Source organism: Prinia subflava, chromosome Z (genome assembly GCF_021018805.1).
Source record: "Prinia subflava isolate CZ2003 ecotype Zambia chromosome Z, Cam_Psub_1.2, whole genome shotgun sequence".
Taxonomy (NCBI): Eukaryota; Metazoa; Chordata; class Aves; order Passeriformes; family Cisticolidae; genus Prinia; species Prinia subflava.
Genome location: NC_086283.1, coordinates 9,393,834 through 9,419,465, shown reverse-complemented (window position 1 = coordinate 9,419,465; position 25,632 = coordinate 9,393,834). Strand labels below are relative to the sequence as shown.

The 25,632-nt window shown below is 39.2% G+C and overlaps 1 protein-coding gene across 2 annotated transcripts; it reads right to left on the bottom strand.

Moving 5' to 3' along the window:
- Nucleotides 1–709: 709 nt before the first annotated feature.
- Nucleotides 710–25,557, bottom strand: SLC39A8 (solute carrier family 39 member 8). 2 transcript variants are annotated; one of them, XM_063423563.1, is made up of 8 exons: nucleotides 24,917–25,557; nucleotides 18,093–18,261; nucleotides 13,733–13,902; nucleotides 13,149–13,271; nucleotides 11,819–11,986; nucleotides 5,252–5,459; nucleotides 4,553–4,737; nucleotides 710–1,817 (listed from the first exon to the last, which is right to left on the bottom strand). In XM_063423563.1, the coding sequence occupies exons 1-8, from the start codon at nucleotides 25,151–25,153 to the stop codon at nucleotides 1,671–1,673; spliced, it is 1,407 nt and encodes a 468-aa protein (XP_063279633.1). In that variant the 5' UTR covers nucleotides 25,154–25,557; the 3' UTR covers nucleotides 710–1,670. The 2 variants fall into 2 exon arrangements, with proteins under 2 accessions (XP_063279633.1, XP_063279635.1); XM_063423565.1 differs by having other exon boundaries at nucleotides 25,026–25,307.
- Between the last annotated feature and the right edge of the window lie 75 nt (nucleotides 25,558–25,632).

The following is a 25,632-nucleotide window of genomic DNA, read 5'->3' as shown; positions in this document are numbered from 1 at the left end:
TATTATTAAAAGAACCTCATGAACTATGAACGGTCACTTTGGTTTAGGAAGTCTATGAACATTCATAGTTACTATAACACATTATTGTCATACACAAGAGTATGACAATACTGACAGCTTATATCCAAGAAATCAGCAAAGAAAAGAATTGAAGGAAAGGCATGGTAGACTCTTCTTCACAGAAAGTTAGAGGGCACAAAATTACTAATGAATGCTTTTTTCATACAGTGAGTGTCATTGGCGACTATATTTACATTTTAACATTTATAACATATTTTAAAGTATTGTTTACAACTCCTGTGCAGTTTGCTTCCAAGCTTTTATTAAACAGACACTTAGAGAAATCATTTTTTTCTAAGGTAATTACGGATGTGATTCAAATAAAGTATTAAAATAGATACTTTAGCTGGTAGAAAAAATATTATAATAAAGAATAAAAAATAAAATAGTTGTACATACCTACAGCAAGGAAATACATCAAAAACAGTATATCATTTGAAGCTGTAAAACTTTCTTAAAAACCAATGAAAAAAGTAACTTACTGGAGAATAGCATCACTTCCTTCAAAGTGAAGTGGTGATTAAAATGGAATGTATTTTATTATGAATTTCCTTGTGCTCATCTTACAACAGATTAGTAATGAGTAGATGAATTGTTTATTTCAGAAGAATTCATACATTGTGATTTTAGAAAGTTCACACGCAACAGATTGTGGTAAGAATTTGTATATTTAATTATCATTTCATTCCACCCAACTGCACACAAAGAAATCATTCAAATTATGAAGAAAGCATACAGAAATGTTGATTTTAGCAGGTTTTTTCTAAATTCACCTTTGTAAGACTAAAAACCTGATTTTTAATGGGGATATATGTGAAACTTCAGTATAAAACTTTATTATTTTCATAGAATAAACAATACTTGAACATTTTTAAAGTACTCAATCTTTCTAAAATACTATGAAGTTGATAAACATTCATAAATTTAACACAGGTTCCCTCTAATTTAAAAAAGTGGTTCTCAAAATAAATCAACAATTTCCTAGTGCACTTCTAAAGAGAAAAGATCAAAAGCAGGAACTGGTGTCTTTCCTTCCAGTGTTAATTAGCAATTAAAAATCTTAGCTTCATTAGTACCTACTCTGAAATGGTTTAAATTTTTTTTTTCTTTTTTTTTTTGGTGGGGAATGAAGATGTTACACAGACAAATCCTGCAACAAAAGTTGTAAAGATTAATCAGTTTTGAAACTGCTCGCCTTCATCACAGTTAAAGAAAAAGATATGAAACTGCATTATTTTCTTTTAAATACACATCTTCCTTAGAGACCTCAGCTTTCAGTTGGTCTGGAGTTGCATGTAGTTGCATGTATTGCATAATTCTACTGGCCAAGTAACACCCTTCCTCTGTGACAGTTCAGATCTGTCTGAAAATTTTAAGTAGAAATAAAAATATAACCTTTTTTTTTTTTTTCATGATACAGCAGCTGACAGCTCCTACTATTTGGTTCAACTGCAAGTCCTAAAGAAGAATTTCCTGTATTTGGGGCAAGAGGGGTGGGATGGGCCTTGCCACCATTTCCAGACCGAGTACATTAAATTAATGTCCCTGTATGGTTTTCAAGTGTCTTCCATTTGCAGTTTTACTTGATGTCTCCAATCCTGATTCCGCTTTCACAGCTCGATATTTTCTGCATACAAGGTAATCATCAGGATAGCAGTAAACCCCGTTAGTAAACCAGCATTCTGAATAAGAAAGAATGTAAGATCCGTCTTTCTTCCTGTCACTTTCTCCCGCAGCATATCATTCATCTCTGGGAACTGAAAAAAGGGATATTTTTAGGTAAGTATTGCCATCTCGTGGTAGCATGCTTAATTTAAGGCATTATGAACCATAGTGCTACTCTGGACTGAATATCAGATCTAACAGAGGGTCAAGGCAGTTACAGAAAAATACCGCCCTAATTACCCTGAAAAACCACTCCACCAAGGATGGTAAGATGAAATGGTGTTTTTTTCCTCTTCACTGTGGCTTCACCTGGTTGTGCCTCATGCAAATTTTCCCTGTTTGATTCCAGCAGCCTCCTAGGTTCCAATTGTTGGTCCATGTGTTGCTAGAAGCAGCTGCCCTTGTATTGCTAAATGTTTTGTTTCTTCCTTCACTGCTATAAAGAGAAATCCTTGTGTGGGAAACAGATGATTAGGATTCTTCCTCTTTATGTAACGGAAAATGAAGTGAAGATGAAAACATGGACAACCCCTCAGAAATTATAAACCTTTTACATGTCTGGTGGGCTCATCAGGTCAAGCCAGGAAGAGGAGGAAGATGACTGGTGTGAAACTGGTGGTAACAGATGCAATATGAGTGCCATGAAGGGATTCTTCCTTCCATAATATACATCTTAATGGTTAACACAAGAGCAAAGGGTGACTGATCTGCTGCTAACTGCAGAAACAAAGATTGTACCTCAGGAGCCAGTAGAGGTGATGGCAGAAGAGCACAGGCATGAACTTCCCTGCATGGGATGATTAAGACGTGTTTGCTGCAGGTAAAGTCAACTTCAGAGGCTTTTGAGAAATAAGCCTTAAAGTATTCTGTTCTGCTGAGAATAGTATAACCAGAATACAATGAAAACTGTTTATTTCAGCCCTAGTTAGGAAGCCTTCTGGCTGGGTGACTCAGAAACTGTATCTCTCTTTGATCTCACAACACAACAGCCATCAAAGGTAACAATTCTTGAAGAACAGGCTAAGATTAGCCGGAAGAGCCCAAAGCTTCCCAGAAGTCGGCTCAAGAGTTCTGTCACACTCTTGCACAACAGTGCAAAACCAGATTAACTTCATGCCATACGGCAAGGCTCATTTGTACACACACCTCAGCGTACATTCCCACCTGCCCACAGCCTCCCCACTCAGTGATCTGATCCTGGTGGCAGAGGTTGGACTATGCCGACACTGGAAGAAAAAAGACAGCAAAAAGGAAAGGAGGAAGGCATGACATTCCAGTTAATCCTACCTGCTTCTGGACAAGCAAACCAGAAGTGTGTGAAAATCGTAAGAAAGTGGAAAGCCAGATCTCTGTACAGAGCACTTCAATACCCTATTTCAGACTTTTCAGGGGGAAGAAAAATTCAGATAGGTAACTGATACAATCCAAAAACCTATAAAGACAGGAGGGTACAGGGAGAGAGACAGATAGAGAGGAACAGAGAGAACAGAACAACAGATACAAAGAAAAGAATGTTACCTACTTTGATGGATTTAACAACAAACTTGAGTCACTATAAATTTATGCCATGAATTTTACACATCAAAATTCAGTACATTACTATTCATTATATGAGTGAAGCTAAATGAAAAGCATTAGCAATTAAGGTGCTGCAAGCTTATAAAATAAACTATTTATATTGTTTATAACTCTAACAACTTATGAAATTCTATACTATTACCTAAACTATAACAGATTATAGTTTAGGTAATAGTATAGAATTTCATAAGTATTTAATGAAATAGTCACTATAAATATATAACAGTTCCTAAATGCACATGGAATCAAACTGGGGTCTCAAACCTTTTCAGATTCAAGCCTCACTCTTCCAGTTCTGCACTCAAATAGATTCTTATGTGGCAGATGTAAGCACCTTTGCCCCTGTTGCATCTGTTCTTAAAACACTGAATTAAACATAATAAACTTAAAACTCTCGAAAGATGTCTATCATTTTGAGGCAAAGCATCATCTTAAGAGGAAATTATGGAATATTGCTAAGTTCCTGTGAATCCTCATTTTTTTCCCAATGTCTAAATACAATCTGGATTTTAGCGCAATTTCTTTTCCTTGTATCTTCTCGCACACTTTGAAAAACAAATGGTAGACAGCGTATTTTGAATAGAACTCAGCAAAATTTTTATTTTGAACCACAAAAAGGAGACTAGCACTCTTTAATTTAAACCAGGATAGAATTTAAATCAAGTTTTTCATTATCACTGTGGTTACACAATACCTTTCATTCAACTAAAAATTAATATTTAACTCCATTCTGTTTACCTTTCTTTTTTTTTGTTTTTCTTTCACAACATGGTTTAAATAGACAAATGAACCTTTTAAAATAATAAGGTGGAATATTAGGACACTTCAAAATGCTGAAACAAAGTGTTTACACACTTTTTACTCTTTGATTAAACCAGGCCAAATTCATGAAAGGCTTGTCTCTGTCTAAAACCCCTTTTCAATAACAATATGATGAGGTGAAAGGCTTTTGTGTTTCATGAATAAACATAACTTGTTACTGATAGGTAAGGCTTTATAAAGCCTTACCTATCGGTAACAATAACTATCTGTGCATCTCCATTAAGGGTTTAAGTGATTTTTTATTTTTATTTTTATTTTTTATTATTATTATTATTATCATTATTACTACTACTACTACCGCTACTACTACTACTGTTATTAGTCATGGCATGAGAAGGAGAAAATATAAATTCTACTGGAGAGGTTTAGTGGAGTATATGTTTCTTTTGCAGAGAAATAAATAACTGAAAATTAAATTATGTCTCACCATATCTGCCAGAGAGATGTACAGGAACATTCCACCAGCTATAGCAAAGATGAAGTTAGGAGCAAAGTTGTTGCCTACTAATATTCCAAAGGCCAGCCCAATGTAACAGGAACATGCAGACAGGAAATTGAAAAACAGAGCCTGCCGAGTACTCATTCCTGCATTAAGCAAGATGACAAAATCCCCTAAAAGAGTAAAAAAGGAGAAAACCATCTTCAGAAGATTATACTGTGGTTATTTTCTGATTTCAAATGAAGTCTGAAGAAAAGACATTTTTTCTGTACACATTATAACCCCGCGTTGTTTTTCTTTGTTCAAATACATGATGAGGATTTCCCTTCAATACTAAGGAAACTGAAATATTCTAAACAAATAGTGATGCAAGATTGAGCTAAGGGCATAGGAACACACGACTACCTATGATGGTTTTTGGTTTTAAAATTAATTAATACCACACAGTATGCAGCGTATATAAACACAATAATTAGTACCTGTCCAATATATGGTCCCAGCTTCCACCCACCTGCACTTGGGAACTTCCTGTGCCAGATGTGTGTTTAGGTGCTCAGTAATTTTTTGATGAATATTTTTTCTATTAATTTGTCTAACTTTCTTTCAACCTCTTCCAACTTTATGCCAACACTACCACCTACAACAGTGATTTCCACAGCAAACAACATGTGCAATAAAGTTCCTTACCCAGTTCATGAGGAAACTCTTCACACAAGATGGCTATGGAGGTACTAAGCCCTTGAAGCAGAGACAAAGTGAAGGAAGCCCCAATAGCCAAGCCATCTATGAAATTATGTACAGCATCACTTATTGTCACCATCCAAGCAATGGTCCCAATCTTTGACAGCGGACGCCCCTTAAGACACTTGCATAAGCTGCTTTGGGTGGCTTCCTCCTGAAAAAAAAAAAAAAAAATTAGAATAAAACAGTTACACAAAACACCAAATAAAGCAGCCAATGGATCTTTCATAATAAATAAATTAATAATAAATAAATAAATAAATTTAAAGATGTTTCTGTCTTTAAATGAATGCCAAATATAAACTCAGGCACTCCTGCATATGGAGACCAAATTGCTTTGCCCAAGAGGAAAATGGCACAGCAGTAGCACCAAATGTTTTCTGTTTCAACAAGGTAACAACCAGCAGGACCCAATCACCCTTTCTGACTGCGAAATGTCACCTGGTAGCCCTTCAGCTGAGACAGGAGGCAATTCAGGCCACAGTGGTCTGAATGTCTCCCTGAAGTCTCTGTCAGATAAAGACAGTCCCAACCCTCCTCTGCCACCTCTGTATAAGCCTGTACAGTCAGAAAGATCTGATCTCAGTGGCTGGCAGCATCTCTATTTAAAACACCTGGCACTACGTCATGGTCTCAGAGACACACTCAGCTACCACAGTAACACAATTCTATCTACATGGCATATATGATGTGTCTATACTGTAGAATCTGTCTACAGCATAACACATTCCAATATTCCATAAAGTCTATTTCTAATTTGGGGTAATTATAGTCAAGTCCAACTATTCAAATTAGTTGCTACAAAGCGAATGCTTAATAAAAACAGTGGTGGCTAATTTTGACTGCACAATCAAAGGCTCAGAGCACGAAATCAACAAGCTAATATAAAACTGCAATGCACACGCACTCCAGGGATCTCACTAATTCTTCCCAGAAGAGAAGTAATTTATACATGCGGTGCCATGAAATAATGAAAAACCTGAACACACATAAAAGGAACTGCCATTTTAACCAGGAGCACCAAATAAGCTCCCCTGAAAGTTCCTGGTGATCCATTTGATGAATTTCTGTACACACATACTGTATTTACAGAATATTTGCAACCATTATAGTATTTCCCCCATTTTAAAAGATTTCTTATAAAGCATTAATTAGTGCTTACTTACTGGAATATATAAGCAGTAATATATACATCTGTGTGCCTACAGACATACATAGCACAGAATCACAGATTAGTTAAGGTTGGAAGAGACCACAGTTGCTCATCTGGGCCAACATCCCACCTCAAGCACATGGCACAGGATTGCATCCAGGCAGTTCTTGGATGTCTCTAACAGCCTCTCTGGGGTGATCTGTTCCATTACCAGCACAGAAAAGCAGTTTTTCCTCATGTTCAGGTGGAATTTCCTGTGCACCAGTTTCTGCCCGTTGCGTCGTGTTCTATTGCTTTGCATCACTGAGCAGAGCCTGGTTCTGTCCTCTTCACACCCTCCCTTCAGATACTCACATATTTTGATGAAGTTCATTTCTCTGTCATCTCTTCTCAAGGCTGAACAGGCCCAGCTCCCTCAGCCTTTCCTTGTAAGAGATGCTGCAACCCCCTCATGGCCCTTGTGGCCTCTGCTGGACCCACTCCAGGAGCTCCCTGTCCCTCTTGTGTTGAGGAGCCCAGAGCTGGACACAGCACTCCAGATGTGCCTCACCCGGGCTCAGCAGAGGGCAGGATCACCTCCCTCAGCCTGTGGCAGTGCTCTTCCTAATGCACCCCAGGATGCCAGTGGCCTTCTTGGCCACAAGGACACACTGCTGGCTCATGGACAGCTTGTTCTCCAACAGGACACCCAGGTCTTTCTCTGCAGAGCTGCTTTCCAGCATGTGCTGGTGCCTGGAGTTATTCCTTCCCAGGTGCAGGATGGTGCAGCTGCCTTTGTTGGATTTTAGGAGGTTCTGCTCTCCAACCTGTCGAGGCCCTTCTGAAGTGCTGCACAGCACTGTGGGGTATTGGCCACTGCTCACGGGTTTGTGTCATCAGTGAACTTGCTTGGGAGGCATCTGCCCCTTCGCCAAGTCCTTGATGAATAGATTAAACAACACAGGGCCCAGTACTGAACCCTGGGGGATACCACCACTGACAGGCCTCCAATTACACCCTGACCCACTGAGAGTCAGCCAGTTCTCAATACACCTGTTCACTCATCCATTCACACCTCCTGAGCTTGCCTGTGAGGATATTGTGAGAGATAGTGTCAAAAACAATGCCATTAAGGCAGGCAGTATGCACTGCTCTCCCCTCATCCACACACATTTCCACTTCTTGACATAGATGGATATAGAGGAACAGCTCCCCCTCAGGAGAAGGTGAAAGAGTACTCCAAGAAATTTTCCTTAATTATTAAAAAGAACGTTGCAAGTTGTTTTAGTTTTGCTATATGCAAATGCTATCAGGCAAACTGTATTTTGAACATCAAGGAAATAAAATTATTAATAAATTCTCACAAATCTTTAAGGACAGAGCTATAAGGTCTGTTGCACGATTTGCTCACAGGATTCTTATCTGATTACATTCCTCTATGTAAAAGCTGCCTTGGGACAGGACAAAAGTTCAGGTCAGGAATTTCTGAGTCAAGTGCCTATTGCACAGCCTGGAACTCACAGATAATAAAGCCTTGGATGAGTAGTGCCAAAACTGCCACAAAATAGCTCCTATTCAGCCCACAGGAAATTCTGAAATTATACTTTTTCTGATGTGAAAACAAGCAATGGTATCAAAAAGTCAGGAGTTTCCCTGTTGACTCATACACATAGATTTTGGATTTGTACAACCTGCTTGCCTTAGTTTTTGAAAGCTTTCCTCTCAACACTTCCCCTTACATGAGCAATGTCAATCATTTTTTTGAGATTATTAGTTTGTACCTGTACTATTTGTTTGAGATAAGATCACTTACAAGTAATAGATCTCTCTTTTAATGCATGAAGACAAGCTGAACGTTACTTTAAGAAAGAGGTATTTCAAAGCAAGCCATACACAATACATGAGTATAAGGAAGTCCAAATACAATTAGCAAAGCTTTTGCACCAATTCATCTAGCTTCCTGAGCTAAAGATCTGTTCTCTATTTTTTTTTTCTTGTTCTCTGGTGACCATCCTTCAATCTTACTACAAACTGGTGGAAGCATTGTTTTGTAGGTCATCCTGATTTCTGCCTGAATCACATCATCTTTCTTGCACATGTTTCTAGCTACACTGAGGAAACAGAGTTTGATCTAATGCACAAATTTTCATTTTAAATAATCCACCCGTTTTTTCCACCAAAAAGAACATTTTAGGAAATTGCAATTGATTTAGGGTACCAGTATTGATTTACTTCTAAAAATTATTTTCTTGATCCAAACTTTCAAAAATGCAGAAACAACTGTAGGTTATAAACTAGGGATTAGTCTGAGACACTTCTGTTTTAGATATATATATTTCGCTATCTGCCATTTACTGTGTAGATCTGAAGTATCAAAATTCTTATACATAATCCATTTTAAATAATGTCTTGACAACTTCTCTAAATTATATAAAGTACAATGAAATTGCTTTTCTGGATTTATGTTCTAAATTTTACTACATCATGTATCCAGCAGAAGTAGATGAATGAGTAATACATATTCTTCATGTTTAAGATAAGGCAGACTACTGACAATATACCCTACAAACACATATATTCCAAGGCAAAAAATTAACAATATCTGCCTTCTCTGGACTATTTTCACTTTGTCACAGTAGTTTAGAACACATCAAAAGAAATGCCAGCTCAGGAGTTCTGTAATTCCCAGCTGGACTACCAGGTTTAACTTTTATTAAGTATTAGTGCAGTTCTACATCATTTGTATCTCCACAATTTATGGTAAACCAAAGACAACCTTGGTATTTATGCTCTTCTAAACACAGCGGGCTTTTTAAAAAGTAATGGCCTCTCCTTCATTCCCAAACTAAAGAAATTATACGGAGACTCTCTTATTTTATCCTGCAATATCTCAGATTGCTATTGCTATTTCCAATGCATGTCTGATTCCCTCAGACATGAACCAGACATGTCCTCTGGAAGAGCTCACAGGACCAAGAAGGAATCCTGACACTGCCTCCAGGCAATAAATGAAGGCACTGTAAAGTTTTGTTATACAACTCTAACAATGTGCACTCAAGAACACAGACATTTCACCAATTTGTCTCTGAAATAACTTTCCTTCAAAGTTCTGTTGTCAAGCCATATTTCAGTGCATAGTAGATACAAACTCTAGGTAGAGCACAAAGGTTTCTAAGGCTGCACTTACTGATGCAACTGAAAACAGAAAGTAGGCAACTAATTAAACATTTACTCTGGCATTCAATCTCTTCTGGTATTAAAGGAGGGAATATAGCTGGATGCCCATGGGTGAAAACAGTTACCACACCTTGGACAATCAAGCTTCAAAATTCCTATTTAAAGCCCTCATTTTGATTTCTGACTACTCTGTATTTGCTCTCTTGAAGAAGCTGTCACTTATGAGGACACATTAAAATTCTCTTGGCCACACATTAGCTTATGCTAAATGGTTCTGTCTTAAATACTACATTCTTGTAAAGTTGAATGCATACCTACCCTTCTGTCATTACCCTGACTGTCCCAAAGCACCTCAGCCACATCAGCCCTCCCTGACCCAGCCCCTTTGAACCTCACTGGAGGAGGACAAGAGCAATGATGGCTTTTGTGTTGCTACACAGTATCATAAAATCATTAGGTTGGACCTCTAAGATCATTGAGTCCAACCATTAACCTAAGGCTCCCAAGTCCACAACTAATCCATAACCCCTCTGCACCTTTTAAACACTTCCAGAGATGGTGATTCCACCAACTTCCTTGGGCAATCTGTTCCAAAGCTTGACAACCCTCTCTGTGAAGAACTTTCTCCTAACAGCCAATCTAAACCTTCCCTGGCACAACTTAAGGCTGTTTCCTCTTGTCCTGTCACTTAATATTGGAAAGGAGATACTGACCCCCACCTGGCTACAACCTCCTGTAGGACAGTTGCAGAGAGTGATAATTGCAGAGGGTAATAATTGCAGAGAGTAATAATTGCAGAGAGTAATAACTGAAGAGAATGATAAGGTCCCCCCAAGCCTCTTTACTCCAGGCTAAACAATCCCAGCTCCCTCAGCTGCTCCTCATAGGGCTCATGCTCCAACTCTTTCACCAGCTGTGCTGCCCTACTTTGGACACACTCCAGCACCTCCAGTCTTTCTTGTAGTGAGCAACCCAATACTGAACACAGGATTCGAGGTGCAGCCTTAGCAGTGCCACAGGGGAATGACCACTTCCCTAGTCCTCCTGGCCACACTGTTTCTGTCTCCACAGAGAGCAGATGCTTCTTTACTTACAAAATAAATCTTATGGACACTCGTAATACTAATTTCCTCCTGGTGCTCATGTAATTTTAATAATTAAGTATGTTTCTTCTAGTTTTTAAGATGTTCAGCATCCACCACATTTCACAACATTTCTACGGTGAGGACAAGTACAATTTTTAAACTGTGTGCAGCAGATGCCCTGTGAGCCTGCAGGGTCAATGCAGAAATCCCAGACTTTCTCCTCTTTTTTAGGAACTGCCTCTGGCTTGCTGTCCTGCTTGCTCCTCTCTGCTCCCCACTACTGGCTAACAAAAATGGATGGCAAGCCAAAAATCTCTACTATGAAAAAAGTCTGCCCTAAGATATCTGAAATTTTTTTCTATGTGTTTTTAGTTTTTTTTAATAAGGGACAGTACTGCTCCTCCCTGCACAGTATTGCTCCTCCCTACACATGGAAAAAGACTAAAGAAGCTCAAAACTTTCTCTTCCTAATTCCATTTTCTCCTCAGACAGAGGGAAGTTTTATTTGCAGTATGAAAACAAACACACAGAAATACAGAGAACAAATCTGAAAGACAATAATACTTAAACCAGGAGGAGTGGCTTCTGTCTCAACATATGACCTCCATGATTCCCAAAGAAACCAAATACACTGCTTTATCACAAGCAATGCTCACAATATATACTGCCTGAAAGTTACTGGACTAGTTTTTCTCTTCAATCATTGATTCAGAAGAATCAAGTTCTCACAGTTAAAGGCTTTGTGTATTCAGGAACAAAATACAGATGATTTGTATGATCAACATTATCACAACAGTGAAACACACTGTTACCCTTCAAGCAAAATAGTAACAACAACAAAACCAAAATTAAGCAAATTAAATACAAATTCAAATCTGATTAGATACATCTCTCTGTCCAACCCATTCCAACACTGATATAACCCTTTTTGTTGGCTAGAAATTGAGTGCATCACTCAGCTCTTTTCAAGCTGTATTTTTTCAGAGGGTTCAACCAAATTATAAGCTGTAAGTCTACAAAATCTTGAGAAAAGTAATAAAAACTCATACTATCTCTCCCCTCAGATATGGTTATATAATTGACAGGGATAAAATAAATAAATAGACACAATTTTCATACCTGTGCTGAGACCACACTGATGCTGTCAAAACCAAGATTTCCATTGCTCTCTATGACAGCTGAATTTGCGTAACATGCGCCCCCATTGCTGGATGATGGTGGTTTGGGTAAGTTAGTCTTACCCTGAGAATGATTGTCCTCTCCATTTTCAAAGTAATTATGGCCAGTCTAGGTGACAAATAAACAATTAGGTAGCTAATTTAAACAAAAGCAAAATAGCAATTTCAGAAAATAAAGACAAAAAGGAAAAGGTGGGGGGAGATCATATTCATGCTACCTTACTTTCAACTCCAAGTGATTGCTGACATGAACAGCAGTGAACACTTAATTTTTTTAATGAACTTCAAACATATCTTAATTTATCTCTTACTTTTAGTTAATCTGAAAACATGGGGGAACTTTTCATTTTTGTACCTTTATGTAGAACCTCCCAAGCCAACCTGACAAAAGTGATCAACATTTGCTGGTTATTCACAGTTGCTTGTCAAATAGAGCTTAACAATCTTTGTTAGTATAAATAAAGAAAAGTTATTTTTTTCTATTTCTAGCTATTGCAAACGAGGGACAGTTGATCATCATAACTTCAATATCAGCAACACTTTGGGAGGAGAAAACAGAAGAAGGGTTAGAGTGGGAAGAGAGGGCAGTTTCTTTTCACCAGCAGTGGGCAGGCAGAACCAAAAATGTTGAGGCACCCTTCTCTGAGACAAATTCAGCCTTGCTCAAGTGAACACACATAAGACAAGTACTCTGACACAGGGGTAGAAAGCAGAGCCCTGGGCAAGAGGAGACAACTTCAGTGTTTACTGAAGCAGGTTTGTGTACCAGAGCCTGGGGAAACACAGAGCTGAAGTGCTGAAGGCCAAAATCAGGCCCTATCAGCACAGCTGCCCTCTGCAGATGACCAAGGTGTATTTGTCATACTGATTTCTGCTGCCCAAAGGGGAGTTCCAGAGGCAGACTTCATTCTCTCCACCTCTTACATATTTCCACGTTTTTCTGATATGTTTAGCTACCACAGCAACAACTTAGCTGTTGAGAGCAACTGGAGCATATACCAAAGAGAGCAGACCATGCTCACATCTGAATTCCATTCCCAGAGCTGCTTGTAACTCCCTCAAAAAAGTGAGATTTCTTCCCCTATTTATATGGGCTTTAAACAGCTATATCATAATACACATTAAGGCTGAATTCCTCAGATAAAATAGAAACATTCACACACACTTCCCCCCCTCCCCCCCTCCCCATTATATTCATCCAGCAAGTACTTCAAAAAATGTGACAGGTACTTTAAGGCAAGGCTCATTCAGTCAGTGATGGGTTTCATTACCTTGTTGTAGAGCTTTAGTATCACTTTAAGCATCCTTTCCACAAAGAAGAGAATATAGAATCCCCCAAATACAGCAACAGCTTTCTCAACATAGTTATCTACTTTTGGGTCAAACCCAAATGCCTAATGGTGAAGAAAAAAGCAATGCAAATTAGTCTGTAGTCTTAGTACATTTCCAGAAACACAAACAAACGTCACACTACAGAGATACCCTTCTATTACAAAAATTGTCTCTATACCAACCTTCAGTTTCCATAAGCAGAAATTGTAAAAGAGTCTGATATAATTACATGTTTTAAACTTGGACAAAATGGTAACAGTGTAGCCTATTAAAGTTCACTACAACTTTATCCACTTTTTGTTTAGAGACAGAATAGCCCTTGGTCCATCCCAATGAACAACAATGCATAGATCTTGATGGTTCTGACACATTCCAGAGAGGGATCATAACTAATGGCACTGAAGCCCACACAAAACTCTTTGGAGATTGCCACCCACACACAGAACCCCACTGCATCATGCTTTTAAAATCAATACACTTTAGAAACCAGTATGCAAACCAAATAATGATTCCCTTTGCTTACCTCTGGAATGAGCTGGAAAATTGCATTTGAAAAGAGAGTACCAATGGCCAAGCCCACAAAGTAAGTTAAAACCTTGGGGAAATATGACTTCTTTAAGAGAGGAGTTAAAATCAATCCCAGAAGTGATGCCAAGTTAATGACAGACACAGCCAGGAACCCAAATCCCCAAACTGTGGATAAACAAAGAGAAATACAAAATATATTAGTGTAACACCCACTTCAGCCTGCTTGTGATTTCTCTAATTGCTAAAATTGGCATGGAACTGGTAAAAGAGACGTTACCTGGTTGAAATTAAAACTCACAAATATATAATTCCTAAAATGCACAGGCAGTTAAGATGTATACCTGCAGAAAGGAAATATCTGAAAACGTTTCCTGGGACAACCATATTAAGAATGGAAACCATGCTCGTTTATATAGAATATGCATAAAATATATGGGCTGCTGCTATCTGCTGCTAATATAAATGACATCTCTCTACAGTCAGTGAAGAGTAAAAATTAAAGCTTATGCCAATAGTTGAAGCAGCTATAGCATAGAGAAAAAACAAAACTTCTTACTAGTCCCAGAGTCAGAATCAATTGACATTTACTTCTAAGAAACTCCATGACAAGACTGTTGTCTTGGCTGTACTAGATATAAAAATCCTTCCTGATAAAGAATGACTCCTTCAAACCACCCTGAGGTGTTATCTCAGTTCCTAACCCTCCACTCTGCTCCCCTCAGTCAAAGAAATTCTCCTGGCTGAAAATGCTGCCCATCACTTTATCAACAGGTGAGGTGATAGCTGATAGTTGAGATAATTATAAGAGAGAAACGAAAGTGTATAAAAAAGAGATTCTAGGTTCAAAAAGAGGGATAAGTGATTTAGGTATGCAAAGGGAAAAATCTTTCCTAAGAATCAGTAAATATACCAGGGCTCAGCATAATTTTGTTCCCTTCACCATAAGCATAATCTCAGATATTTAGTGTTCAGGCACCAGGACTTGAACAAATCCATACCACAATTATTCTGGAGGCTGAACTATAGGTTGGAGAGGTGTAGTGTGGTTATTGTTACTTGTAAGCGTTTACAAAGTTGTGCCTCTATGGAGAACCCCTTTTTTCCCAGTGACATCTCTAACCCCTGTGAATAGAGAAAAACTTTTGAAGTTGTGCAAAGAGGTCTGCAAGGGTGCCTCAAGTGATGACACAAAACTACGAAGTAATCCACACAGACAGAGGGTTGGTCTCTAAAAATTACCCTCAAATAATAATCAATGCCAACATGACGTTGCCTAGATGAAAACAGCTTCATATATTCCAGAAAGTTGCATCATTATAAGCTTGCCTGTATGTAGGGAAGTTACCATAAATTCCTCTCTGCACAGCAGAAACAAACAGATCAGATTATGGTCTGATATTATTTTCTGGAACACAACCAGTAAACACACTAAGCTAGATTCCTCAAATGCAACTGGGATGGTTCTAGTCCATGAAGTGTCACAATGTTTTTATGAAATGAATTTTGTATTATGTCAAGAACAGAAAGCATTAGAAACATTCAAAGCATTTGCAGATGTATCAATGCCAATTACAACATTCATTTGCCAATTTTGAGAGAGCTACACAGAAAGAGGGAAAAACACACAACTGGATGGGGTAGAATCACTAAGCTACATAGATTAATTTTTATTAAACTAAATGACAATTAAGATTTTAACTATATTTTTGAAATCAAATTTATAATGAACAGGTTTCCAGTGTCATTGTGAGTCAGAAAACACTAAATTTGGGATTACTACAGAAGTACAAGAATCTTCTAGTTTTGTGCAAGGACATCTACCCATATTCTGTGAAAAATGTACATTTTAAACTGGAAAAAAATTCCAGGACAACCAACGTTGCCAAAATTCCTGCATTAAAGACTGCATTTAACAATATCATGTATGCATTGCCTTAAAATGGTTTCATTCATTAGGATTCCATCCACACCAGCCTTTTCATGAGTCCACACATCCCAGAAAGCTGGGTAGTCTGATTTTATCTACCAGAGCAGGGCACTCAGATGCAGTGCTAATTCGTCCCCTGAGACTGATGCCTCAGTTAATTTTTGCTAACTACTATTATTCTTTCTATTATTATTAGTCTCTAAACTGTAGCCCCAATAAAGAGACAGCCAAGATATCCAAAGGCACAAGACAGCCAAAAAATAAAACTGCTGGAGCGCAAATAAGATGCCCTCCTTAGAACACCGCTGCTCCGCACTGTTCCTTATAAGAACAGGCAGGCTCAGGCTCTTCCTTAAACTTGTCCTAGGATGGAGAGGAAGTAACTGCATAAATGCCTTTCTGAAGAAGTCAAGCAGAGAACACAGAAAGTGCTTGTCTTGGACATGAGGAATGCCACTGGGCAGTTTCAGCTGTTTGAAGTATCTCTATACACCTCCCTATTATCTTTCAGAGAAACAAACCGGGGAGGACTTGAGTGTGCCCCGAGATCAGTTAGGTTAGATGGGAATTTTACAAATCTCAGGAAAAAAGACGTAATATCTGTTGTCTTCCAAATTCTACTCTGCTTTGGCATCACTTATTTTTTATTCTGAGCAGCTGTTCCCAAAGCTCATTGAACTGGCTTCTTCTGCACACATTGTCCATTAGTATTTCGGAAGACAATATATTGTTAAAAGAGTGGGGGTCCCTGGGGAGAAAATTCACAGGTACAGCTGGAAACAGGCATGGAGGATTTTGCTCCATGGGCAGCAATTGAAATCATCTGGTCTCAATGCTACTGATACATATTCACTTTGTGATGGGGTGGGGGTGTATAAATCAACAGCTGTGTTGGACACTAGGCTTTTCTAGGAATCTCTGTTCAAACAGGTACCACTATGTGTCACAGTGGTTTAAAATGCCCCAACCATGGGCCTTGCAGATTTCCTAGGCTGCAGCCAAGGGAGGGGCAGGGAGAATGCTGCCTTGCTTATCTGGCTACTGGACATTGCTTCTGAGATGGCCAGATAAAAGAAAAACAAGAGGGATGGTCTAAGTAGCTTAGGAGGTTAACTAGACATCAAGGAGTCCATGTTCAATCTGCTTAACTAGCACGCCACCCTCCACAAAAAACAAAACAAAACAAAACAAAACAAAACAAACAACAACAAAAAAACCCCCACAAAAAACCACAAAAAAACCAAAAAAAAAAAACCACCAAGAGATTTTACTCTCCATTGCAGATCTTATGGTCTTCTTGGTAATATGTCTCTCCATACGACACAAGCAATCTAGAGCATTCATGCTAAATTGGTGCCATGGTTTCAGTGATTACTCAATAGAATTCCAATCTTTCACTGACACAGCAAATCACAGCTATGTTTTAGGAATGATCTCCAATTCTTATTAAAGATGATCACCTATATTTTTTACTAATACTAGTATTTCAAATACTAGTATTTCAAAATACTAATACTAGTATTTCAAAATACTAATACTAGTATTTCAAAAGTTACAAAAAGCACTTCTGAATCTTTTCTTATGAACATCAACATTAGGCACTACTAATCCAACATCCTTTAATTCAGCTGACTCCCTTGGAACATTTGGAGTACTAACTCAAATAAGTCATTATATATTTGATCTTTATTAGTGCAAAAAGTGATTTCTTTAAACAGACAAATATTCCCTGACGAATGCTTTTTACAGTACTGTGCACAATAAATACAGAAATAATAGTGGAAAAAGGAAAAAGAAGAAAAAGAGGAAGAAAGAAGATTAGGGCTACTTAACCATGCAACAATCTTCCTCATGGAGGGGTCATCACAGAAGATGACATGAAAGCAGGAGTCAGGATTTGGAAAGAATATGAGTATTTTTCCTCAGTAAACCAGTCACTGGCTTATCTGACAGTCCCCCTGCAAATAACTCCACTCAAATACAGCCCAAGCAATTTCAGCTTAATGTACCTCCACACACACAGATTGCACCAAGTCTCATTTCCCACTGCAAATCAGCCGCACAAACTTCCCTTCTGTACACTCATCTTTTCTTCTATTAATCAGCTGTAAGCACGAGTCCTTACATTTCAAGGCACAAACCATTATCCAAACAAAACAAGTCAGAAGGGCTCTTCCTTAAGTGGGCAAAATATTCCATAACTTTCCAGTCAGTTCTTTCATCTTTCTTACAGCATTTTAAATAGATCGCTGTTAAGAGATATCACTTTTGTTTAGATAGTCTGCGGACCTAGCAGCAGTTTATGTTTCCACTTTGGAACCATATCTTCCCAAACAAAACCCTCCTGTTATTTATAGATAAACGCTTACCATTCCTCTAAGAAAACCCCTCTCTGGTCACAGCATTAATGCAAGTAATAGTAACTAACCTTGCAAAGAATGTGGTTTAGATGTGTCCACAAAGCTTTCCTGATGATCACATGGGTGAAAAATTAGCTGTTGCAAAACTGCAGGACATATTGTAGAGAAGCTGGAATTTGATATGTGACTGTTGTTCGGTATCCCATGCAAAGAAAAGATTTCTTCACTAGTCAAGCACTGAAACCAAAGGGGATTTTGACAACACATTAATGCAAACCAAAAAGTAAGACGTACAGTGAGAAATCCAAGAATCACAACATGGAAATACTGTAATGCATTTTCAAGGAAGCCTACAAAATGTACGTTGTGTATGAAAATACTATGATTGCTTGATGTGAAACAGAAATGATTCAAAGTACTTTAATTCAGATAAAGCACAAATCAATAAACCACATTTTTAAGAGGTGTTTGCAGATCGTTAGCCCTGAGAACTCGGACAGTTAAACCTCACAACATATTTGGAAAAATAGCTTCAAGGTACTTAAAACCTAATGTAATTACAAAATAATTAAATTAAAGAGCAGATTAGATACAGTTAAAATCTCAGTAACAGAATACGTCAGAAAATGATTGATAATTCACTGACAGCTTATTCATGTAAGTGACCACTTCTACTTTACAACAATTTATTTACAACTTCTTATTTATCTCCCCAAATTAACTCCTTAAAAATGGTCTAAAGCTAAACATTTTTCATTCATCTTACAGCAGGAACTCTTAAAGGCAAACATTGTCTTGTAAAACCATGAGATAAACTCCTGCTTGGGATCTTCACTTTAGCTCAGGACATAACAGTGTCTGATGGGTCAACAATAAATGTACTTGGCAGAGCTACACCAGGCCAGGGGCAAGGCAAGGCTGGTTCCTCTATTTTGTCATTTTCAACCAAAAAGATAAAAAACAAACAAAAAAGTATCATAAAAGGTATATCTACAGAAAAATGGAGTGGTTTTATGTGAAAAGTTTCAAACTGCTGAAATCTTTCACCTAACACTTTGTGTTCATTTGCATTCTTTATTTCCTACAATGATAAGGGAAGGTGTTCTTTTTCTGGGTGTAAAAAATAGTTTCGTGCAGTTATTGCTGCACAACAAACACATACCAGGGTTGAGTCTTAAGACCAAAAAAATCAAATGTTTTCCTCTGTTTGAGACATCAATTACAGCACAACTCTCCCTGTAGCAAATCTCAGTGTGGTTGCAAGCAGAGAGCACTGGAAGCCTTAGCAAAATAAACACAAATAGTCACTCCCTGCTCTTCTCAGTTTTGCCAGCCTTCAGATTCCACAGCATGTCTCCAATAATTCAACATTATTATTTATAAGGCAATTAACTGCTAGAGATAAGCCAAAGTGATTGCAAGTCATTTATTTCATCAGAGCTGTTTCTGCTCCTGTTAATCAATATTTTTGTTACTGTCCAAAAGGTGAAAGGCATGCACTCATCGCCTGAATGTGACTCTCTTTAATTTGCTTGGAAGAAGAGAACATGCAGGCCAATTCAAATGACTTTAGCTAAATTATATCCAGAATGTTTCTGTCCTTCCTCTTTGACAAGCCAGTCTAGCAGAGTACTCAGGCATATGCTTGAATTTAAACCTAAGTGCAAATTTTGTTCAGGCCATGAGACCCTGAAGACTCAAACATACAGATGCAAGGTGCATATAATTTAATCTTTCGATGTCAATACTAATGTCAAAGATGTATCATGTACAAAATAAACAGAGCTTATAATAGAAGATGGTTTTTTGCTTTAGAACATGTTGCTTCATTTAACCAAATGAAAGTAGTGAATAAAGAAATCATCACTGAAGATACAGTCTTTAACAGGCCAATACACAAACCATTGGAGCTTTCTAAACTGGTTATGTGTCTAATCATTTTACTCTTAACTCTGAATTTTGGAATAATACAAGTAATGCATGGATTCATGACTAATATGCCCACAGCAAAATAAATAGTTGTGGATAGTTGTGGTCTACAAGAATAGTCCCTGTATGGTGGTTATTACCAGCTCGTGGATGTTTCTGGATATCAGTGGTTAGAAAAATGAGCCAGTAAGAGCTGAGAATTTACACCATAACAATCTCTGAAAGAAATCACCTTTAACTATTTCATTCCTGAAATACAGAATAGAGCATTAGCATTTTTAAATACCAATACATTAGTATTAACATTAATTCACAAAAATCCAAACAATGTTGTAGGTAGGAAAACAGATAGTGGAGAGAAACTAAATCAGACACAGCATAAATTAATAAACCTGACACTTGTAACTTTGCCTACACACAAACATGGAAGTGAGACATATCGTCATAGAAGAGCTCTTCCATAAGAAATTGAGAAACAGTGATGCATTTAATTACTATTATTATTTTGATCAGGGACAAACCCAGAGGATAATGATTCTTATAAATGATTCATTGTTATAAGTCACCTCATACTCTCAGTAAACGCCTACATACATCCAAGAGCTAAAAAGCAAGCTTGCATGAGTTCACCAGCACAATTAAAGGATTAATTAAAACACTGAATCTATTAGAAGCCTTGGACTGGAGCAAGGCATGTTTGCACACTGCAAAACTCTGCATTTATCTTTGCAGGATAAATAAATACATGAACACAGCCACACCACTGTAAAAACATCAGATATTTACTTTATAAGACTGATGGACCATCTCATCAGAGAGAAAATTCAGCCTCCTGGAAGAGGGGACTGAAAATGATGTCCTGACTCACCACGTCTGCAGTCGTGTCTGCCCCTGCTGTGCAGCAAGACCTTATCACTGTGATAAGGTGAGAGGATTTCCTCTAATGTGATTGTCACCGAGTGTTCAGCAAACAATTGCAAAAAAAATGTAACATAAGCGATCTTCCCTGAACTGTTAGAAAATAATTTTAAAATTGTTTTTATCAAAACTTGGGAGGACTTGAATCATAGATTTTACACAGTTACAGCATACTGAAACTTAGAAAAAAATAAACTATCAACTAGGTTATTCAATAAGATATTTACTTTTACCCTGGTAAGCCTCTCCCAAAAATCATCAAACAATATGGGATTCTTCTTACTGGAGAAATTAACAAAAATGCTACTTTTAAATGCACCAGTCCCTTCTCTGGTCTTCTGCTGTGTTCTTATCATTGCAATACCTGTTTTATCTGGAGCGTTCCACATGTGAAGCACTAAAATACTCAACAGCATCCTGCACTGCAATTCTTAGATGCTGCCAGATTAAATACCAGCCCAGCCACCCCAGGGCTGAGCAGTGGGTCCCACAGTAACAACAGCTAACAATAAATGCAGTGCATACCTATTTAACAAGGCTTTTTCCTTATTTTTTCTTTTCTTTTTTTTTTTTCCTGTACTTAATCTGAGCATGGATAAGGTAAATTAGAGACATACAGCTGTGCCTTCCTCAACTTACTTGTAAGAAATGACGGCATCTAATGCTGATGGTGGTAACACCCTTGTGTCAGTTAGGACAGGTGAAAACTGGATGATACAGATGATCATTCCTTCAACAAGCAGCACTCCATGAGAAAGAGTCAGATGAAGCTGCTCAAATGGACTTGTGTGCTTTAGGGATTTCACACACCCACGACATGTGCAAGGCAGCTGTCCATGCTGGCAGCTAAGAACTGTCCACAAATACTGAAATTTGCTGAAAATATTGTAGAAATAAGACACTTAGAAGGTAAAACACCTAAGCCTATTTATCATCTCACTGGCCAGGTAACATCAGATCATGATGTCAGATCAAGCCACACCCTGTCACTCTTGCTTCCATTCTTTCAAAAGGACAAGATGTAACTAGTAAAAAACTACCGAAAAATCCTCAAATCAAAGAATCTACTAGCCTGGTTCTAGTCTGTCTACTAAATTTACTGGATTTTGACTCATCCTGAGATGAAAGGTAATTATATCTGATTACAAATATTAATTTAAAAATTAATTTTATTTTGTAAAATTGTTTTGTTTAAAAATCAAATGCATTACATTAAAACACAGTATTCAGGTATAACATCTAGGCTGGCATAAATATAGATTTAGGAAAGCCAAAGAAGGAAACAGCAGCATGATTTTAGTACCTACCAATTACATCAAAGCATAAAAAAAAGGTGACATTACCAAGCCTTCTTTCCATTGCCCATTTACATTCCAGGTATTTTTTGACAAAAAATTTTGAGCACATCATTTAGCCCTTTGACACATAGGTGTATGGCTGCCATACTACAATGAATTCAGTGACAAAAGATCACGTATGGTTTGATGGTTTTTACATCTTGCTAATAATGTAAAATATGGAGCGAGTAACAAGCCATCGTCTCTATTAGACTGCAATTACTAATTTTATCCCTACTAGTAGGACTGAAATGTGTGACAATTCCATAGTAAAAGGTGAAAAAACAGCACTGATCACTATTTGTGCTTGCTCGATTATCACTTATTTCTCTGACAAGTAGTCTTAGTTTACATGTTAAGAAAAGGAGATAACAGAAAAATGGAAGCGCAAAGGAAATAGAAACACAAAATAAACATAATTATAAAAGTGCATGATGAAAGCAAAAAGAGACCAAAAGTACAAGAAATTGGTGACAGTTCAATCCAAATTTCAAAAGGATGCTCAAAAAAATCCAGTTTTTTTTTTCTTCTACATTAAGAAATGACCACTTTTACAGACATCATAGGACATGAGTTCCCACAAAAACCGACACCCAAACACTATCTTAAACCATTTTTTATTCTCCCTTTTCTGTTAAAGTCAACCTGGTATCAAAAAACAGAAATCTATGCATCTTCTTTTGGCTTACACACTCAGACTTTCAATCTTTAGGAAAATGGGTGAGCTTCTTGTGGATCTTCTCATGAGATTAACAGGCTTATCAAAATTCTTGTGAATGAGACATTAAAACTGAACACTCATACTGGGATAAAATTACAGAGACTGCTCCTTCCTGCCAGGTGCTGTATCACCTGTCCCTTACAGACCAACTCTCCACTAAAAATTCCTTCAGGCTGGGGATGAGGGACTCTCTGAAGAGCAGGGGTATGTTACCTTGATTTGAAGAAAGGCCTGCAAGTCATCCCACTAGCTCTGGACACAGAAGTTAAGAACTGAAAGTCTAAGATAAACTTTGTGCCCTCCTACAGTCAATTTTGCAGCCTGAATGGATTCAGCTGCCTTGAGGAAGACTTGAATCATTGCCCAGAGGTATTCACTTTCCTCTGTCAAGAATCAGTAGAGCTTAGGCCTCTCATGCCTTCCAACACCCAAACTTGTAATAGGCCAGCTCATCTCCTCTGTCATAACCAGCAGACGCTGAATTATCAATTTGTAAGCACAAAGACTCACAGTGTTTAAAAACAGTCACAGAGGATTTAAGTGGTGCGATTATGTATTTGCATGCACCCCATGCTCAAAGTCATGAGGTATCAAAATGCACTTGCTTTCATGGTTCAAGCTGATGGAGCAGCCATAAGGCCAATTTTAAGAAAGAATACAAGTAACTCAGCAGAAAAGTAGACACATTTCAGTTTGATAACTGAGATACTATTCAACATGAACGCAATTAGAACAGGCCTGTAAAAAAATTGTTCCAGTTAAACTTCAAGTTACTTATCAGGAACGTGCATTTGTAGTAATAACAAAGAGCATTACATTTTTCCCCTTCTGTAGCCTGTGCCAAAGACTGTGTATGAGAGCTACGTGCTTTTGCAGATGGAAAACCTGAAGGACTGAAGAATCTACTCATTTCCATGCCCTTTTAAAGAAAGCTGCTTTTCATAGCCATACTCAACTCTACAAACTTGTATTTAGCATGTGTGGCTGGGAATGTTTATATTTGTAACACACTGAGTTGGAACAGTGCTCAACTTGTGAGATTTGAAAGCATCAACTCCTGCAAACATTGCTATGCTTGTACTGAATACTACATTGATCTCAGGGGAGTCAAGTCCCAATTAAACCTTTCTAAAACAGAGAGAGCTTATTCAAGGTTTGTCTCCTTCACAGAAAAAGCAGAAGAGCTAGTCCTCCATGTTAAAAGCAATTCTCAATATCCCTGGAACCATCCCTCTTCAGTTTCTTGAGGAGTGGAATTAAACCAGAGAAAACAGTTCTTCCAGCTTTCCTTTCATTTTTCGTAACTAACTTTGTGTCTCTGATTTCTGAGCATCTGGAAATCGTCACCAATCTCAAAATTTTGCTTCAAGGAAACAAATTCAGTCCAGGACGGTCCAGGTAAGTGAAATTACAGAGACTTTAAAAGTGGCAATGAGATCTGAGTTTCTTATGGAGACATTATACAGGGTACAAACGTCTTAAAGAGAAGTAATATCCCTATGATATCCAGTCAGTAAACTAAACGTCAGTTTAAAAGGCTTTTGGTAGATTAATCGATGGGTGTACACTTTGCACTCAACTTAGACAAAAGACATGACAATTTGTGAAAAAGTTTCTTTACACAAGGAGACCTGTTTGTATAACCGAGTTTTGCTGTCTCATGACAACTGTATTTTAACAAGTCCAGAAGATCTGCTTATTCAGCTCTTGGAGGGAAACACTAGCTGTTTCTTATACACGCCTCGCTGCTGGACAGATGCTATTTAACCGGGAATCGTGAGTTTAGGAGCCGAGCGGCGAGGACGGAGCGCCAGTCCCGGGCAGCCCTCGCCGCAGCAGCTCGCTGGGGCACGGCACTTCTCCCGCGCCGCAAGCTGCTCTCAGCGCCGCACCGGTACCTGCGCCCGCAGCCTGAGCCCGGAGCCCCAGCAGACATCTGCTCCCTTCCCCTCTCCCTCCCTGCTTCCCGGCTTCACCGTGAGCGCACACAAGGGCGGCGAGACTCAGGACACCACGGAGCTGCCCAGCCGGCCCGGCGCTGGCTCCGCGCCGCGCCCAGCCCGGCGGTGGCGGCGGAGCCCCCGCGGTGCCGGTACCTGGTTGTGGTGCAGGTGGGCGAGCGGCAGCGCCGAGCCCAGGGCGGGCGCGGCTCCCAGGCGCTGCAGCAGCGCCGAGAGCTGCCCCGCCGACAGGCTGTGGTTGGCCCCGAAGACGCGCAGCACATCGTCGGCGAAGCTCTTTGCGTCGGCGGCGCCCGGGAGCTGCCCGTCCATCCCGGCGGGATGCGGCGACTGCGGCGGATGGCGCAGCCCCGCCGCGCCGCCCTCACCCCTGCCCACGGGCCCCGCGGGGCGGGAGCGGGGCCCGCCCGCCGGCCCCTCCCCGGGGGCCGTGGTGGGGACGCGGGGCGGGCGGTGCCGCTGGCCGAGCGCCGGGCAGCCCCGCCGCCCGGGGGCTCCCGCCGCCCCGTGCCACCACAGGAGGAGGCGCGGGGCCGTCCGGGATCGCCCCGTGCGCGGGCAAAGGGGGAGCACGTCAAAGTCCCGCGTGCCGCCAGGCCCGGTCCGGGGCCAAGGGTCACACAACCATCAGGGTCATTGCCCCGCTGCCCCGCGCAGCTTGCCCGCCTGCCCCACCTGCCATGCAGCGCCTCGCCCCGCACCCAGCTGCCCTGACCCACGGGATGGCAGAAGGGATAACGGA